This window comes from Ambystoma mexicanum, chromosome 1p (genome assembly GCF_040938575.1).
Source record: "Ambystoma mexicanum isolate Mex_15411 chromosome 1p, UKY_AmexF1_1, whole genome shotgun sequence".
Classification (NCBI taxonomy): Eukaryota; Metazoa; Chordata; class Amphibia; order Caudata; family Ambystomatidae; genus Ambystoma; species Ambystoma mexicanum.
The window spans coordinates 126,079,935-126,097,830 of NC_090921.1; the positions used below are offsets into that span (position 1 = coordinate 126,079,935).

The window sequence follows — 17,896 nt, forward strand, 5'->3', positions numbered from 1 at the left end:
TGAGGCCGAATCTACGACGACGCCCTGCCCCCCCTTCTTCTTCCCCACGGAGGGTTTCACGGGGGTCCTATCGATGGGCACAAAAGAAGACTCCCTCCGAGGAGGCAGGGAGATTCTGGGCCCTGAGGTCGCCACCACTGGTGCAGCCTCCACAGGCTGAGCCAGGGCCGCCGCGACCGTTTCGATAGAGGGCTTGGTCGGATGGATCAAGGCCTTCACCACCTTAGGTGCGCTCACCGCCTTATCCTTGAGGGAGGGGGCACTGCCACGCTCCTCCTCTGCCTTAGAGCTCGACCGGGGCCTCTCCAGGAGCTTCGCCGGGTGCTCGGCCTTCCTCTTACCCGACCCAGAGCGTTGGCTCGTGGTTGATGGTGCCGGGGAGGGTGCGCCCTGCCTGGCGCCCGTAGAGCCCGACCGTTCGGCGCTCCCGGTGCCAGCGGACTCGCGGTGCTTGGCCTTATGTTGGGCCCCCGTCGCCGGGGCGCCCTCAAAGGTCTTAGAAGACCGCTCGGATTTCTTCTTCTTCTCGCCAGACGGGCTCTTACCCTCCAGCCAGTTGGCGAGACGTTGATGGCGGTCCTTCATGGTCCGTTCCGACATGTTGCCGCAAAACGCACAGTCCTTCTCCACGTGCGTCTTGTCCTCATGAAGGCAATAAAGGCAGAAAGAGTGTTCGTCCTCCTTAAAGACGTTCTGCAGCTGGCATCCAGGGCAGACCCTGAACAGCTTTCCGGGCGTCGAGCTTCCCTTCTCCTGGGCCATCTCCGAGACCGGGCCTGAGAAGCTTCTGGAGTCCTCCGAAGTGTAGCTCGACGAAATCTTCACCCTTGAGGGGCGCAGACGAATCCGACACGGGTCCCCGTTGATCGGATGTAGGATCGGTGGAGCTTGAGGCTCTTTTGACCGAAAGAATCGAAGTTTTTGTGAAAAAAGCGCGAAAAATAGCACTAACGCTCGAGAGCAATAGCACGAGGATCCCAACACATGAACGTGCGGTAAAAATCTGAAGATGGCTGCCAGAGGCGGTGCTTAGGTAGAGGGCAGTCATTGGCTGTGGTCAGTATGACGCATAGACCAGTGATTGGTTATTACTACGAAAGACAGATCAGAAACGAAACTGATACTGGTTTTTTCTTTACCGAGGATTCCCAGCCTGACGACGGGGAATATTCATGAGCATGTGAATCCATGCCAGACCCCATGCTGGAGAATGTTCATAATGGAACTGGCTGAGCTGTGGATGTCAGCAGCTGAAGTGAAATTGGACTTGAATGAGTGGACTTGAATGGGAAAAGAAAGAGCCTAAAATAATGTTCATAATGGAACTGGCTGAGCTGTGGATGTCAGCAGCTGAAGTGAAATTTGACTTGAATGCTCAGATTCTGATAAAGAGTATACTAAGATGTCGTCGATGTAAACAACCACACAAACGTCGATAAGCTCTCGGAGGACATCGTTCATGAAGAACTGGAAGGCTGCTGGTGCATTGCATAGTCCGAAGGGCATCACCTGGTACTCAAATAGTCTGTACTTGGTGCGAAAAGCAGTCTTCCATTCGTCACCCTCTTTGACACGTACCAGATGATATGCCCCCCGAAGGTCTTGTTTCGTGTATATACAAGAGTCCTTCACCTGGTCTAGTAGTTCTGGGATCAAAGGCAGTGGGTATCGATTCTTGATGGTTATCTGATTCAGTGCGCGGTAGTCTATACATGTTCTAAGGTCGCCTTCCTTTTTCGGTACGACGAACAAAGCTGAAGATGCAGGGGATTTGGACGGGCGAATGAAGCCATTAGCAAGGTACTGGTCTAGGCACTGGCGCAAATGAAGATTTTCGGGTTCCATAAGGGCATAGATTCTGCTGCAAGGTGGTTGTGCTCCAGGTACAAGATCTATTTGACAATCATACGATCTGTGAGGTGGTAAGGTGTTTGCCTGTTCCTTTTGGAAGACATCCTGAAAGTCTTGGTATTCAACAGGTAATTGTATGGCTACTGAAATTACTGGGGCCAGGACTGAGTTTTGAGTTTTCCTTGGGTAGCAGGTGTGAGCACATTCTGGGAAGGTTAGTCTCTTCTCTCGCCAATCAATACAGGGATTATGTTTTTCCAACCAAGGTATCCCCAGTATCAGCTGAAACTGTGGGGCCTTGATTAAGTCAAACACCATAGCCTCTCGATGCCCATCTTGACTCAGCAATATCATCTCTGCAGTGGAATGAGTTACGGGTCCAGAGGCAATTTCCGTTCCATCTACAGTGGTGACAACATCGGCCGTGGTCTTGCGGGTGAGAGATAGATTCATCCTGGTAGCCAATTCCCAGTCCAAGTAATTTCCTACGGCTCCACTGCCTACGCACGCCTTTACCGCGTGCATGCGTGATGGCTGCTCTGGATCTACAAGGACCATGGGTATGGTGAAATGTGAGGTCAGAGTGTCCTTCTTTAAGCTCGGCAAGCGGACCTCTACGCTTGCCGGGCGTGGTCGTTTCCCGAGTCAGATTTCACATGGTTTTCGTCTGCTGCTCCTATAACTTTCTTGGGTGGTTTTACAGGGCAGTTCAGAAGAAAATGACCAGTAGTTCCGCAATATAAACATAATTGCAGTTGCCGTATTCTATCTCTTTCCTTCTGGGTTAAGGGTCCTTTAACCCCCCCGATTTGCATAGGCTCTGAGACATCTACTCCCTTGGAGCTTACGTGGGTTTTAACCAACACCCTGTTCTCAAACTTGGTTCGGTCAGCCTTCCTGGTTTGTAGTCTGTGATCGAGCTGGACCACTAGATCTATATATTCAGCACAGTCATGAGGCGGGTTCACGATTTGGGCCAAAACATTTTTGAGTTCTCCCCGAAGTCCTCGATGGAATAATGTGATTCGCTTGGCTTCAGGCCATTCGGTTTCCACTACTAATCTATTGAAAGTTGCAATGTAAGATAAAAGATCCTGGTTACCTTGCCGTAGGGATAAAAGTTCGTTGTCCAAAGCCTGTCCTCGGGAGTGTCGGGCGAATAGTCTTTCCATGCTTGTTCGAAAACCCTGGAAATCTCGAAGAATCGGGTCATCCTGGTTAACTAGTGGAATGGACCAATTCGCCACACTGCCATTGAGATATGACAGTACAAAGGCTACCTTGGCCTGATCGTTTGGGAAAGCTCCAGGTCTACATAAAAAGTGCAAGCGGCATTGATTCATGAATGTTGCAAACCATTTTGGGTCTCCGGCAAAGCGTTCAGGCGGAGCCAAAGGAACGGCTCCAGGTAAATTTATCTGCACCGGGTTACTCGATGGTACAGGAGCTGGACTTGCCCCAAGTCCTGGTAGAGGTGTTTGTCCAACCTGGCTCTGTAATAGTTGTCTGGCCAACTCATCAGTTTGTTCTTTTGACACTATCAGTTCCCTCCTGAGGGCATTGGATTCTTGGCGAGCGGAATGCACTTCGGCCCTTAATTCCCCTAATAATTGGGGCAAGTGATCAGTTTCCCAGGTCTCCATGACCCCCAGGTGGGTATTTGTGAGTAGGCTTCGCGTTCTGTTACGCTCACCTGGTTCCCACGGGGGCGTCGACCGGAACTGGGCCGCTGTTTCCACCAGTGTGACGTGTAGCGCCGAGATGACTGACTGGACTGGCCCGCTCTGCCTAGTTTGTCTGGCTCGCAGGAATATTCTTCTGCAAAGGAGAAGGGGAATTAACCACCCGTGGAATTGAGTGTCAACCCACCTTCCCCACTCCCGTTGTCTTCCCACAGATCACTCTTGATGTCCCCTTCTTAGTCTCACCTGATGGTTTGGAAGGATGAGCTCTCCATCCTGCGTCGACCGCAGGGGCGAGTTGATGACCAGTTACTTCACTGGCGTAGAGGAATTGGTGAGTTCCAGTATTGACTCTAAAGTCCAATTGTTTATGTTCAATTGTTCAAATTTCTGATCTTCACTCTGTCCGATTCCTTGCAGGTTGTCGATTAATCCACTCGAAGATTTCCAAATTGCAATTGGTAAGATTCAGGTAAGTCTATTGTGGTTTTCCCCTTAGGGGCCGGGGTACGGCAATGAAGCAGAGTTGACTGTGTCGACCCGAGATGAGGTGAGTACCCCCCTTGGTAAATCAGGTAAGTCCTTGGGGGTAGCTTGTATAGCCTTAGAGAGTCCCCTTGCTCACCTTGTTGTCTTTGTCTCCTTAGGTGTCGGAGGGCGGCTGCGAGATGGAGAGAGCGTGATGGAATGCTGAAGTACCGCCAAGCAGGTGAGTTCAGCGCGGCGCCGTAGGAATGCGAAGCGATGCTTCAAAGACTTCTGTCTTTCAGCTCCGTGGCGAAATGGATCAGGATTCAGGTAAGGATTAAAGTTAAAACTCCTGTTCTAACCTTTATCCTTCTTTTCTTCTTGTTTCAGGAGACCCAGGACTGAAAGGGGCGTGGCTGAAGACTGGAGCTGCTGAAAACACAGTGAGCGTTACGCTGCAGCAAGCAGAATAACGCGAAGCACGTGTGGCTGTCCGGGCGTGGTTTAAATAGCCTTGGAAGAAGATCCAGGTAAGTATTCTTCCACAGCCCCACCCAAGTAACAAAATAGTCCCTTCAGTAAAATAGTCCCTCCTAAGCCTCATTTGGCTTGAGTCTTCATGCAGCATGGTCTGCCTCTGGTGAGTATGCAGCATGGTCTGCTTCAGGTAACTTATCAATAATGAGCCTGGCGCCCATGGCGCCAGGTCTGACTTTATCTCTATGAGCCTGGCGCCTTGGGCGCCAGGACTGTACCCAAACAGCCCCTAACTGCGGCTTTCGGGCATGCTCCAAGTGGCATGATGCCTGCTTCCGGGGCTGCTGGGCCTGGTCTGGTCTTCCGGGGGCAGGCATCATGACAGCCCCAACCATTCCCCTGGGCTCGCCGACTGGCTTCCTACGCTACTGTGGCTTTCCCGATTCCACAACGGGTGGTTCCCTGGCTCTTGCATCTCTAGCAGCCACTTCTCTGACTCTCGCCTCTCTGGCAGCCACTGCAAGCATCTCTGACAGGTGTTCGGTCTTCCAGCTCCCTCTGCTTTCGGAAAGTACGACTTACATTCTCGTATCCTGCCACACCCTCCGCTGAGCTGCGCCTACCACGCTGCACACAGGGTTTACGTTTAGCTCCTTTCTACAGGTCAGACTTCTGTGACGCCACTGGTATCTCGCTCTGCCTGGCGCTGGAGAACTCTCCAAAGAGGGAACTTTCAGCGTCCCACTGGCACATGGCTGGTGCCCATGGGTTCTCCCGCCTTTTGGAGCCCACAGTGGTCCCCGCTGGTTCCCCCAGTGCTCCTCAGTTCTCTACAAGCTGTTGGGATGCAAGAGTTTCCCCTTCTCGCTTCTGGAACAGCAGTTCAAAGCCCCTTCTTCTGCAACAATCGATTCCTGTTCCTTGGTCCTCCAGGGAGGGCCTCTCTCATACTACCCAAGTCTTTCCCTGCTTTTATACTGGCACTGGCCAATAGGAATTTCGGAAAGACTGCTGTATATGGCTCTTACATGTAATCCACATTCCTTCATTCTTCTCCCTCATCACAGTACTGATCTTATAACTCCCTTGTAAATCATTGGGGATCTTTCTCGCCATAATACTGGGAAAGGGATCCTTGTACCAGTAGTTTTTAGCTGAATGGTAGGATATGCACAAACCATGAATCCATTAGGGAAGGGATTATTCCTAGAGTTGTAGGAATAGGTTCTAGGGTCCCTAAATTGGCAGGGATACTGCGTTTCACCTGAGGTTGTGTCATCCCCTGAGAATCACCTCCCCTCATGTGATCATCCCTCAAATAGCTAAACCCAGGGTCAGGATCAGGTAGCGGCCGCCGTCACCTGTCCACATGAGAGGTTACCCCCGAGAAAGAAGTGATGACATCATCAGATACATCGTAGAACTAAAGAGTTATGTTTTAACCTCTTAATTCCGTTACGTGTACTCTTTTTTTTCGATGGTTTTAATTTAATTTTCTGATCGGCGCACCAAATATGGTTCCCCTTGGAAGAAACTAATACAGTTCCAGGAATCTCAACAGGAATCTGAGAAGCCTTGCGCATACCATTCTGAAACAAAGGTCTGTAACACTCTTAGAAAGATTCAAGATCACCTTGCACTGGGTTCCAATTAATGTATACAAGTCCGTAAGTACTGGTGAGTTTTTAAGTTAGTTTTGATCGCTAGAATATCTGGATTGGGAGTCCCTAGAATGGTGTAATCGACTACAGTTAATAAACCTCCAGGGAGTCCTCTTGTTGCCCAAGTTGAAGCCAAACCTTTTATAAGAGGATTAGACCAATGGAAGTAAAATACGGTCAAGTGTCAGAAGGACGAAATACATTTGTATGGCTTCTAGTGTTCCAAGAAAGGATTGATAGATAGTCAAGAGAATTTACTCTGTGTATTAGCAACAAACATTTAGAACATAGAAAATGAATTCAAAACCAATCCTGGGTGGTTGGAGCAGTAAATATGGAATGCAAAATGAACTGGTCTTTAACCATAATTTGCATTAGTGCACACAATCAGTAAGTCGCAAGTTGAGAATTGCGACAACTGGCGAGATGTATTGGTTTAGTTAAAAGAAAGGCAACAAGCAGAACAAATAAATAAATCATATCCCAGAGTGATGTTGTTTCGTTTCCACAATTATTCGCGTCTTGAAGTGCCTGCACACTAAATTCATACAAGTGTAATCCACAATTTCTACCCAGTCAATATCTTGTGAAAGCAAATTTCTAAGGCTGGGTATTTCGTAGAGAAGGGCCAAGGTATTAGCTTTATTCCGGAGCATCCTTGCGAAGTAAGAAATAAGTTACTCCAGGCCTAGTTCTAGAGGTACTGGGAAAATAACTTTCACGTGAATGAAGAGTCATGGAATTAAGAATTTTCTAATATTTAGACACCTAGAGAGGAGATATCTAAGGAATAGGTTGTTGACTTGGGATTCGTCAATATTCAAGTCAGAGATAACTTGCTGGTGGCAATAGAAATATGGTCTTGGATCTCTCCCACTGAAGAGTCCACCTCTGACAATTTTCGAATCCGTCTGGTCAAAGTAGAAGGTAATCTTATTTGCAGCCAGTGAAACATCTGTAGAGGTCAATACTTTATGCTTGGATTTCTTATTTTTCTTTCTCTGTTGTAATGAAGGCTCAGTCTCCACTATAAGTGGAGGTTTATCAAGAGTGATAGAATCAGCAAAGTTCAAGTGCTTTTGCTTCTAGGTTCCTTAGGAATGTTCTCGAGTGTTGTTTGTGTAGATTTAGTATTGTTTTACAGTTTGCAGATTTTTTGGTTGCCTTTAAATTCCTTGTTTACAAGGGACCTTGTCACCCAAAACTGGAGGCTGGTGCAATGGGCCTCTCATGTATTGCCCAGAGCGACACTTTCAGTTGAACCGAATAGAAGCATGCAAAATGGAGCATGAACACCTCATCCTCAGTATTGTTAAACCTCACGCTACGATTGACATTTGTATACTGGAAGAGCTTTTTTTGTGCCACTGTTCGAAGCGGCGACCAATCTCCTCAAGGCTAATGGTATTATTTTTTAATTCAGAAAATATGCTCTCATAAAGTTTGAGAGCTGAACAAGTATTAGGGTCCTGTTTCACTGAATAAACAGCGATTCAAGCATTTCACAAATACATTTTCTCAAAAGGGAAAAGTGGCCAGAGAGTTGTTCTGATTATCTTGGAATAAAGCGGGTGTACCTGAAAGCAAGTAGCTCACAGAGCAATCGCAGCTGGGTGCTGTCTTGCTCAGAGACTTGGAAGTATCAGTGAGAGCTAGCATCTGTGTAACGTTAGGGGACAAGGTACCCACTCTCGCTGAAGTTCAGCAAAGCTGCAGGGTAGAGCTGTTTAGCAATCTGAGTATCGGATGACATCAAAGCCGCAGGAAGAGCCTGATGAGATCAGGACGAGATTCTCCAACGACTGGCGGCGAGGTAGGATAGGCTTGCTTCTCAAGTTATACATGTTACCCGGTTAGTAACATGCAAGCAAGGAAGCACTGGAGTATTTAGTGATTATAAAGTGTTTGAGAAAGAAGAATGCACTGCTTACGTGGCCACTCAGAATAACCAGCAACTCGCAGTAATTTGCAGGAACTTCTGCAGGTTGGTTCCTACCGGAATAACCAGAATAACTCCCACAATGGCTCTACATAAGCCTCCTGCCGTGGACTGCAGCAGACTGCTCTTTTGGTGCTGCACTCCCGTGCCAGGCACCGGTTTTAAATCCTGCTCATAAGCCACACAAAATCCTTGCCTCCAGCAACTACACCTCCAAGCCCAAGTTCTGTGCAGCAGACTGCACTTTCGCTACCATACTTCTGCTGTTTACAAAACGGAGATGCAGGATCGAAGAGCTAACAATTTTCCTTCCCCGTGCATTTAGTTTCTTGCGTTTCCTGTCAGGAGGCAAAGATGGCATGGATGTGGTCTTCAGGTTTGTCGTAGCAGCCTGAACTACCAAAGTCTCTAGCGATGCACGAGCTGTGAGAATCATGTCACTGTCACCATTCGCCCCTCATGGAGACTTTGGAAACAGCGGTTGATAAGACACCATTAAACAGTTCCATCATGTTTCTCCTTTACCGACCTCTCCGGTCTAGTCTTTTTTTAAATATGGCTGCCAATACTTCCTTTAGATTCAGTACTTGGCGTTCACGCCACGTGTTGCAACTCTACGCCTGCTCTCATTAGGGTAAGATGATGTATTCTTTTTGCCGCATTTCTTCTCTCGGACTTATTTTGAGCTTCTGCCTTTTGGCTGCCTCTTGCTCACTCCTGCTCGTTTGCTCCTCCAAGGTCTGCTTTCCCTCTGGGCTTTTATTTTCACCCGGTCTATCCTTGCCTGCATGCTCTGGGCTTACGGCTCTGGCGCTCCCGGCTTTCTTGCCTCTTCTTATGTTTTCCACTGCTGCTGTGCGCTTTTTCCATCGCGCACCTGAAGATCTACTCTCTCCATATTATACGCTGCAGAGGGATCACTCTGTGTTGAACTCTTAGTAACAGTATAGCGCCCTGCACAACGGGAAGACTAAAGCCTTTGGCCCCAGCCATTCAAGACGTCTCCAGTTATTGCTACACGGACCTTCAGCAGATATCAACCAACTACCGGTCTTCGAACAGAACAGTTTTATGAGCCAACTGGCTTTTTCCCTTCTCATGGGGCCTCATTATGAGGTGGGCGGTAAGGGATTACCAGCACCGGTAAGGGCACTGGTGCCGGTAATCCCTTACCGCCCTACTACGAGTTCCCTTTGCGGGTCCTCCCTTAACACCTGGTTTTTCCAGGCGTTAAGGACGGGACCCGCAAAGGGACTCTGGAACTAATAACGGTACCGCAATTTGCAGTACCATTATTAGCGCCTTCCCCATTCCCATTGAGCCCTACGGGGGCTCACATGGGAATGGGGAACGGCCCTGGTGAATGGGGAATTACCGGTCCCGCCAACCTAGGAATGGACCGGTAATTGCACCATTCACCAGGGCGGAGTCGGAACGAGTTTGGAGGCAGCCATGGTGCTAATAGCGCCATGGCTACCTCCAACCATGTAATGAGGCCCAAGGTCTTTTTTTGGGCGGGGGTCTCTTGCCTTGGCTGCACCCTCAGCAGCCATAGTGGCTTCCTCCCGAGACAGGCCGTACCTCTTCAAGGATAGGAGGTCTGTCAGAAGGGAGGGAACCTTCCCACCCTCGGAAGAATCGCCTTGTACTTCCACTGAAGAAGATTCAGGTGAGGAAGTCTTTTACACCAGTGACAGTCGCCTGAAGGGACCATCCTGTGCTTCTTAGCTAGGTCCCAGTCAACTAAGGCAGGTTCGGCCGAGCACTCAAGAACTGACCCCTCTACTGGCTGATTAAATGGCAGTAGTGTCTCCTTCCTTGGACCCTTGTTGAGAATGTCGGTCAGCTCGTACTGCACCTTCGGGCATGAAGGGTACAACACCATAGTGTCGACCAACTTGGCCATCAGGTGCTGAAAAGTGGCCTGGGGATTGTCAAGGGTAAGAGCAGGGAACTTATCCTCTGGTGAAGTGTCCAGGCAACGTGCTTCCTGCAAGTCGGCTGCAAGATCCACCAGGTCCTCCTGTGAAGTCTCTGGCCTTTCTTGGACAGAGGGGTTCCAGTCCAAAGGTGACAGGGTACTCCGTCCTCATAATAAATGTCCTCCGAATGTGCATGTATTCGCTTCTGAGGAGTGGGGCAAATTCCCTCATGACTCTGACATCGGTCGACACTGGTGGGGTGCCAAGGTTATAGGACTAATCCGAAGATGGAACAGAGCAACCTTTGGACGGGATCTTGGCTCATCTGCTCTCTGAGTACCTGCCAGCTTGTTGGAGCACAGTGGGATCCGTTGGCTTGGACAAAGTCATCATTGCCAGGGTCGAGACCACTGGAATCGAGGCCACTGGTGTCTGTGCTGAAGCATCCAATGCCTTGGCGAAGATATCAAGCATCTTCTTCCTGAAGCCCTCATATTCCTCTGGAGTAGAGGATTGGGTTTGAAAAGGTACCCTTTGAGTCTGTTCCTCTGGGGCTTCCCTGGAGTGGTGGCTCCACACATTCATAGAAGAAAGATCCCTTGAAAAAGTACCTGGAGATCTGTATCTCCTGCAGTGCTTCTTCTTTAACTTGTCCTTTTAGAAGTGGACTGTTTCTGAGTGCTGTGGTCCACGCTTGGCAACCTCAAACTGGTTTGTTTGTCTGCTCTCTCTTTGTGAAGAAAGACAAACAGCTTTGCCTCACGTTCTCAAAGTGCCTTCTGGTTCATCGACTGACATGACGCCCTGTCCTTTGTGTTGTGGCCTTCCCTGAAACAGTAAAGATAGATGTCGTGTGGGTCCAAATCGGACATTTGGAACCCGCAGTCGACGCAAGGCTTGAATCAGAACGAAAAGTGTGAGATTCGAGAAAAGCAGTGCTCCTAAAACGAGCAGAGTGCACAGAATAAAAGGAAAAAAGTTGATGGTGCTTCTATATATACAAGCCCCGATGTCATGTCAGGTGCCGGTCCAGTAGATGCATCGGGTTGAGCCAAAGCGTAGCCGCGCTGTGCCCCCCCGGCGTTGAAAGGTTTTCAAAGAGCAGCTGCGCTGGGAGAAAGACGAGGAATCTGTGGGAGGAAGGAGTCCATTAGAACATGTTTTTTTTTAAGGAGTGGAAACTTTGCATCTTTCCAACTGGGACCTTACGCTGAGTCCTTCTTGTCTTTAAACCTATGATAAGACATTTTATGACACATGTCCCTTTTTGTATTGTTTGAAAATGGAAGAGTAACATTTCTCAATAAGTATCATGTTATGCCATGTTATGAAGGTTGTGGAGAACAAAATAGGTTAAAAATATTGAAGTACAATGGAATCACAAACACACTGCGCATTCACGTTTTAAGTTTAGATGTATTGAATATTTTAATGAAAGTGAAAACAGCAGACATGTGTTCGACCACAAGGTCTTCTTCCAGGCTTGACTGTGTTCTGTGTTTTTCCCGATTCCGACTCAAGGAGAGTGTATACACGGTGAGCTGCCACGGACGTCAAAGTTGAGAGCTACGAAATTGAGGCTAATATAATTTACTGAAACCGGTACATGTTAAGTTCCCACAAGTGGGAGAACAGAACAGTCAAGCCTGGAAGAAGACCTTGTGGTCGAAACACGTGTTGGCTGTTTTCACTTTCATTAAAATATTCCATTCATCTAAACTTAACGTGTATGCGCAGTGAGGTTGTGAATCCGTTGTACTTAAATTCCTTGTTGGTTACCCTGGGCATAGGGTCCAAATCATCACAACCGCCTGCTGCATCTTCATTAGAGAAACAACCAATTGTCAACCTTGAATTAGAGGGTTAATATTTACATAGCCCATGTTATAGCTTTGACAAGTGCTTTGTGGTTCCAGTCTTATGCCATAGGTTAAAAACATACCCAGCAAAAAAAACAAATGATCTCACAAAGTTTGTTTAATGTGTGAGACGTTGAACAATTCTAAAAGAAAATACATGTAAAATGGTGTACAACGGTAAAAAGCACAGAGAAACAACTGTTGTTAGATCTTCCTCACAAGGTCAGAAAAAGAACTAGCAGAAACGGTCAGTACAGAGCATGGGACACAGCAACTAAAGTAACAGTTTAATGCTTGCTGAGCGGTTTCCAGGTGTTTCCCTTTGGGTGAGGCTTCAAATGTAAGAATGTGCATTATGGGGTCAGGAGTATGCCCTTAGTTATTGGACATATTGTATGGTGCTAATACACAAGTGTTTCCAGGCCCCACAAGACATGAAGGGGGGAACAAGGGAATAACAACAAAACAAAAGACAGTTATATTGGCCTTGTGACAATCCTACCGTACAAGTGCTTGAGAAGGATGTAATTTCAGGGGATGACGGGGTAGAGGGAGAAGTGCAGGAGAGGGGTGCCTCCAGGGAAGGGGGCAAGGATGTGCTGGGGGGCAGGGTGGGAGGCCAAGAAGGCAAGTGCCAGAGGAAAAGGGAAGATGAGTGTTGTGGGCTGGGTAGACAAGTTGGGTTAGTTTGTGAAAGGTAGCCAGAGGGCAGGTGCTAGCAGAGGATGCAGGGGGGACTAGTGGGGAATGGTTTGACCCCTGTATGACTCTGATGGGACCAGTCCCCAGTCGTAGCGGCAGAGGGAGAGTTAGCAGGGGAGGGGTAGAGGGAAGGAAGATAGAGAAAAGTCTTGAGAAGTTTCCAGAGCTTTAGAAGATCTGGCTCAAGTCGGAGGGGGGAAGTAAAGCCTTTCCACAGGGAAGAGCTGGCTGCAGAAAGAGATCTACCTCCCACTCTCTGCTTGGAGAAACATTTGACCTGCAGAGAGTTGGAGACATAGGACCGAAGGACTTTCTTTAGTAATGTTCAAAAAAGGAAAACCATTGTAACCAATTATTTTCAAATTATTCAATAGTATCTAAGAAAGAGTGATATCTCAGGAAAATATCAAAAAGGTTTTCATAGGTCCTGCGCAAAGGAAGGGATTTTAAGTGTTTACGAATATCAATGAAGATCTGATGATGGAGAAACCCATTAGCAATTGAGGCAAATAAAAGCAAAGGGTTGATATAATCAACAGTCTATACTTTCAAATGTTGATGTACCTATCTAACCTTCCATAGATCCTTCTAGTTTAAGTTTATTTGTTTGTATATGTATGTACCTATTGACCATCCATAGATCCTTCTATTTAGGTAGGTTCATTTCATGTAATACAAATTATTTACAAAATAATAAGCAGTTACAAGTTGCAAATGAAAACAGGACACGCAATACTGTACCATCAAAATCTTCTTCCCGAAAACCAGGTTGCTCAGATTCTTCATTATGTCTATAGCGGCCTGAGAACCCAAATTTGTCAATCCTCTCCTGATTAGACACAAATTAAAAAAAATCAGTGTTCACTAAAACAACATAATGTACAGTTGAATGCCACTTCAGTCAGGAAAACTAGAAATGCGCCTTTTGTTTTAAAAAGCGTTTCATATATATTTTATGCAGTTACAATAACACTTTTGTACATCTTGAACTCAAAAGTGTGCACTCTCCGAATCATCTACTTCCTAGCACTTACATTATTACATAGTATTACATTATTACATTATTAGGGTTTGAAATTGAAGGGACCCGGGAGATATTTAACTCCTGCTTCTAGCATAGTAGAGTCTGGTTAGATTGAAACCAACAACTTGCAGGAGCTACTTTTGTCTCCTAGGGCCAACCGGTGCCTTCCAAAACATTTAAAGGTGACATTAACTTTGAGTATTTGAGAATGTTAACAAAAGAAGAATTGGAACACATCTAACATACATTTAAACACAATGGTCCATACAAAATGGACAAAAAGTGAAAGGGGCATCTCTGGTGGTTCCTTTGGTAGCTCCTGCCAACAGGGTGATGCCTGACACCCAGGAGCTGGTTTTATTTCATAGTCATCGAATCTCAATTTCAAACCCTGATTATTCATCATTCTGCTATACCTTTCACATTAAAAGGTGCACTGATTGGTATACTTGGCTGTAAAAACACAGCAGTTGCATTTATAGTGCGTTTTCCAAAATACATGCATTTGTAAAAGAGGCAGACTACAGTCTTGTTTAAATTGCTTCTATGAAAAGCAAGTTCAGACATAACAATTAGGTAACGCGCCATATTATGAGCACAGTGGTAAATGGAAAAAGTAACGGTAATGGAATTACTGCCACTTTTATCACTCACCTGACTTAAGCATTCCAGAAATGCGTGCTGATTCCACCAGCGGAATTAGCAGCAGAAATAAAAATGGTAATTTCACTATAGTACAAGTGGAAATACAGTCGACAATCAGTGGTAATCCTGCCAAAACCACAGTGCTGTTACCTCCAACGTAATAGCGGCCCTAGACGGCACCCATGTGGCCTTGGTGGACCCCAGGCAGCAGAAGAGGTATACCGCAACAGGAAGCAATACTGTTCACTGAATGTCCAGGTGACCTATGATTACACGCTGCTGAGTCCATTTTCCCTAATCCCCCCACATGCCATGGTACAAGTGCCATCCCACATTACAAACTTGCATCACAAGTGCATTGTTTTCTGAAGGTGGCGGGAGCATTACAATTACAAATGAATGTATGACCTGTCAAAGACATGTGCAGGCAGGACCTGTCCCCTTACCTCACACCTTACAGCAAACAATCCACAGACTAGACCCTGCAGGACTATGCAGTATCATGACAGCACAGGAAAATTCTCTAGCAATTAACTAATCCAAAACCACAATGCATAGGGAAGACATTCCTACACAGGCAATTGCACAGTTTACCAATGCACAATGATAAAACACTGCCAGGTCCGAAGTAAACCATGAATTTCATTCCATAGGAGCAGGAATGGCGAAACCATAAAAATCCACAATGGCAACTGTACGCCCCTCAGGGCACCTACATTACAGCGCAGCACAGGGTCACCACAAACAACATGCACATTGCTAAACCTGTCACAGGTCAAGAATGTTAGAACTGGTGGTTTAGAGAGTCACATTGAATGTATAACCCCGTAGTACATGACACATCAAGTAAAGCAGGGATGTACAACAATGTTGTTCACCTATATAACTTCACTTCATCAAGAGAGTGTTCATCAACATGCCATACAAAAATGCCACACATCCCCATGTTTCTGTTACTGACACCTATTACAGGTGACTCTGGATACCCACATCATCTGTGGCTGATGCGCAATCCACGTACACCACAGGAGGTGGACTACAATGAGGGACACATCAAGACCAGGCTGTGCATCGAGCAGTTCTTCGGCCTACTGAAGAGATGCTTCCGGTGTCTCCACCTGACCGGGGTGTCCCTGATGTATAGGCTAGAAAAGGTGTGGAAATATGCTGCACAACATATGTATCAGGCGACATATCCCCCTGCTGTGAGATGTCGACATACCTCCCCTAGGTGAAGTGCTGTCACACAGTGTTAAAGTTTACATGAGATATATTTTGTACAGTGCAAAATACCCATGCCCTCCAACCTCACTCAATCCCCCAACACCCATGCCCTGCCACTTCCCCCAACACCCATCCCCTCCCACCTTCCCCAATCCATTCCACCCATGTGCTCCCACTTCCCTTAACCCACAACATTCATGCCCACCAACCTCTCTCAATCCATAATGGCCATGCCTTCCCACTTCCCTTAATTCCCAATACTCATGCCCTTCCACCTCCCTCAATCCCCAATGTCATCTTGGAGTTAGGCAATTATTTTGTATGGCATTTCTCTTGGCCAGAAAGAGCCTTTGGTGTGTGAGTGGCGGTGCGCAAAAACCTCCTACGGGAACTCCCTGTGTGTGACCCTTCTGTGGGGGTAACAGAGGCAGAACAGAGACTCCAGGCCTCGCATGTTCTGCATCGTGAGGAGACATGCCCTCTGCATATTCTCCTGCCCAGTTGAGAGTACCTCGGTAGGCTCGCGACCCTTTGGCCAACCACAGTATTAGCCACTGTAGACTCAGATAGATGCCGGTTCTGGCATGCCATTCCCCTGGCTAGTCTCCTTGTGACCCCTTGCATGGCATCCCACTTTGCCTGTGCATGCTGCAGATGGAGCTCTGTGAGGTCTTCCATCCTCTCCTGCCACTGCTCTATTCTTGTGAGCCTCTCCCAGATGGCAAGGCAGCAGGTGGGTGAACAGATGAGGTGATTGGTGCAACATCATTCTCCAAAACTGCTGCCGTGCCACTGTCTGAAGCATCATCACCATAATCAGGCTGTCCGAATGACTGCAGGTCAACAGCAACAAGGGCATGGGGAGAACTGATCACAGGAGAACCAAGGCCTTGAGGGGATGGTCTGGACGAGGGCAGGTCATCTCAAGCCCCACCACTGATGGGTGACAAAGAGCCTATGCTGGAGACTGATAAAGAGTGCCTTGTGGTAGTGGTTGTCAGTGGTAATCCTGCTTGACTTGAACCAGGCACACAGCTGGCGTTTTAGGTGGGGGTTGGCACAACCGACAAGAGAATTGCTGGATTTGCAGCCGAGGTGGTGATGGGTGCAGCAGCTGTAAATATGAATGACAAAATGATACTTTCATAAGAATTATAACAATGGACTAACCTCTACAGATGCAGCAGATCGTGATGTAAGTAAGAATCTCCCTGAAACCCTTGCTGCGCCCCACAATGTTACTCAGGTTCGTAAGGGGAACAAAACCCTGTAGCTTGCAGTGTTGGACGAAAGAAAATAGTGCATCAGGTCCGGGGTATGTCTCATAGGTGTGTTCAATAAGGATAACCCTCTGCGGCTTGTCCGTGAAGGCAGGAAATGGGGCATGCAGTCCAAAGAGCTGCAAGGTCAAACAAATACATGTGTGGAAAGGCGGCTCAAACCGATGATAACAAATATGCTGCAATCATTAAGGAAAATTATCATAAGAGTGTGTCAGCTGGCTATGAGCACAGGAGTTAGGTGGGCAAGTTCAATGGGTGAGGGAAAATCACTATAGCTACAATAAAGACGCACGAAAGGAAACAGAGAAAGGTTAGCAGAGATCAGGTATGCAAGGAGAGCAAGGATAGTAAGGTTTTCTCAGATCCGAACTTACAAGCGCTCTGCTGGAGAGTAGCAACACGCTAGGGCTCCCGACTCCATGGTCTTTGAATTCTTCCTGGAACAAAACAGTTTTCCAGGGAAACAACACCATCATGAATTGCACGTCTTCCCTGGAGAGACTGGAACGGTACAGGGCACTTTGGCGGCCATGTTGGATGAAGTCAATCTTAATGGATGAATTCTTTGCCACAAAGCATGCTGGCAAAAATGAGATATGACAGCAGTAGATGTGGGGAAAGGCAGCTTGGTGGTAGTTGGCCGGGGCATAGGTTACTATGGCGGTGATAATGTTAGTAGAAGTAACAGCTGATTCCGGGTACAGCTTTACTGGTTGGGGTCTTGCGGCAAATGGTTGATGTCTGGAGTGCAAGGGTAGCAAAAGAGGATGCTTGAGGTTGTGGGATCCTCTGATGCATTGATTGGCACGGCATGTGGAGGCGCCACATCACTGCCACAGGTACCCTCACCCTGGCTACCTTGTGTGCCTGTAATAAGAAAAAAAGACCTTGCATCAGCGCGAGGAACTACTGTATTGCTGTATGTCTATTTTAATTGTTGTTTTAACATTATGGCTGTATTAGAATTTTTATAAAAGGTGATTGTTCATTCTCAGTAAGGTGGGGTTTTAATACTTTACGAGCTATTAACATTACTGTTCGTTCGTGTGCCATGCTGCTTTGTGTCCATGGCATGAAGGTGATAGAATTAAATGATCATTTAAACTTAATATTCACAGCAAATTAATATAACTTTCTACTAACACAAATCACCATCATC

General features: G+C 47.1%; 1 protein-coding gene across 1 annotated transcript in view; it reads right to left on the minus strand.

Annotated features, from left to right (window-relative positions):
• ZCWPW1 (zinc finger CW-type and PWWP domain containing 1) overlaps nt 1-17,896 on the minus strand; it is an 867,839-nt gene that overhangs the window by 463,362 nt on the left and 386,581 nt on the right. The window contains exon 4 of the mRNA XM_069607206.1: nt 13,303-13,390. Within this exon, the coding sequence (XP_069463307.1) occupies nt 13,303-13,390 (88 nt within the window). The remainder of the gene's footprint in view (nt 1-13,302; nt 13,391-17,896) is intronic.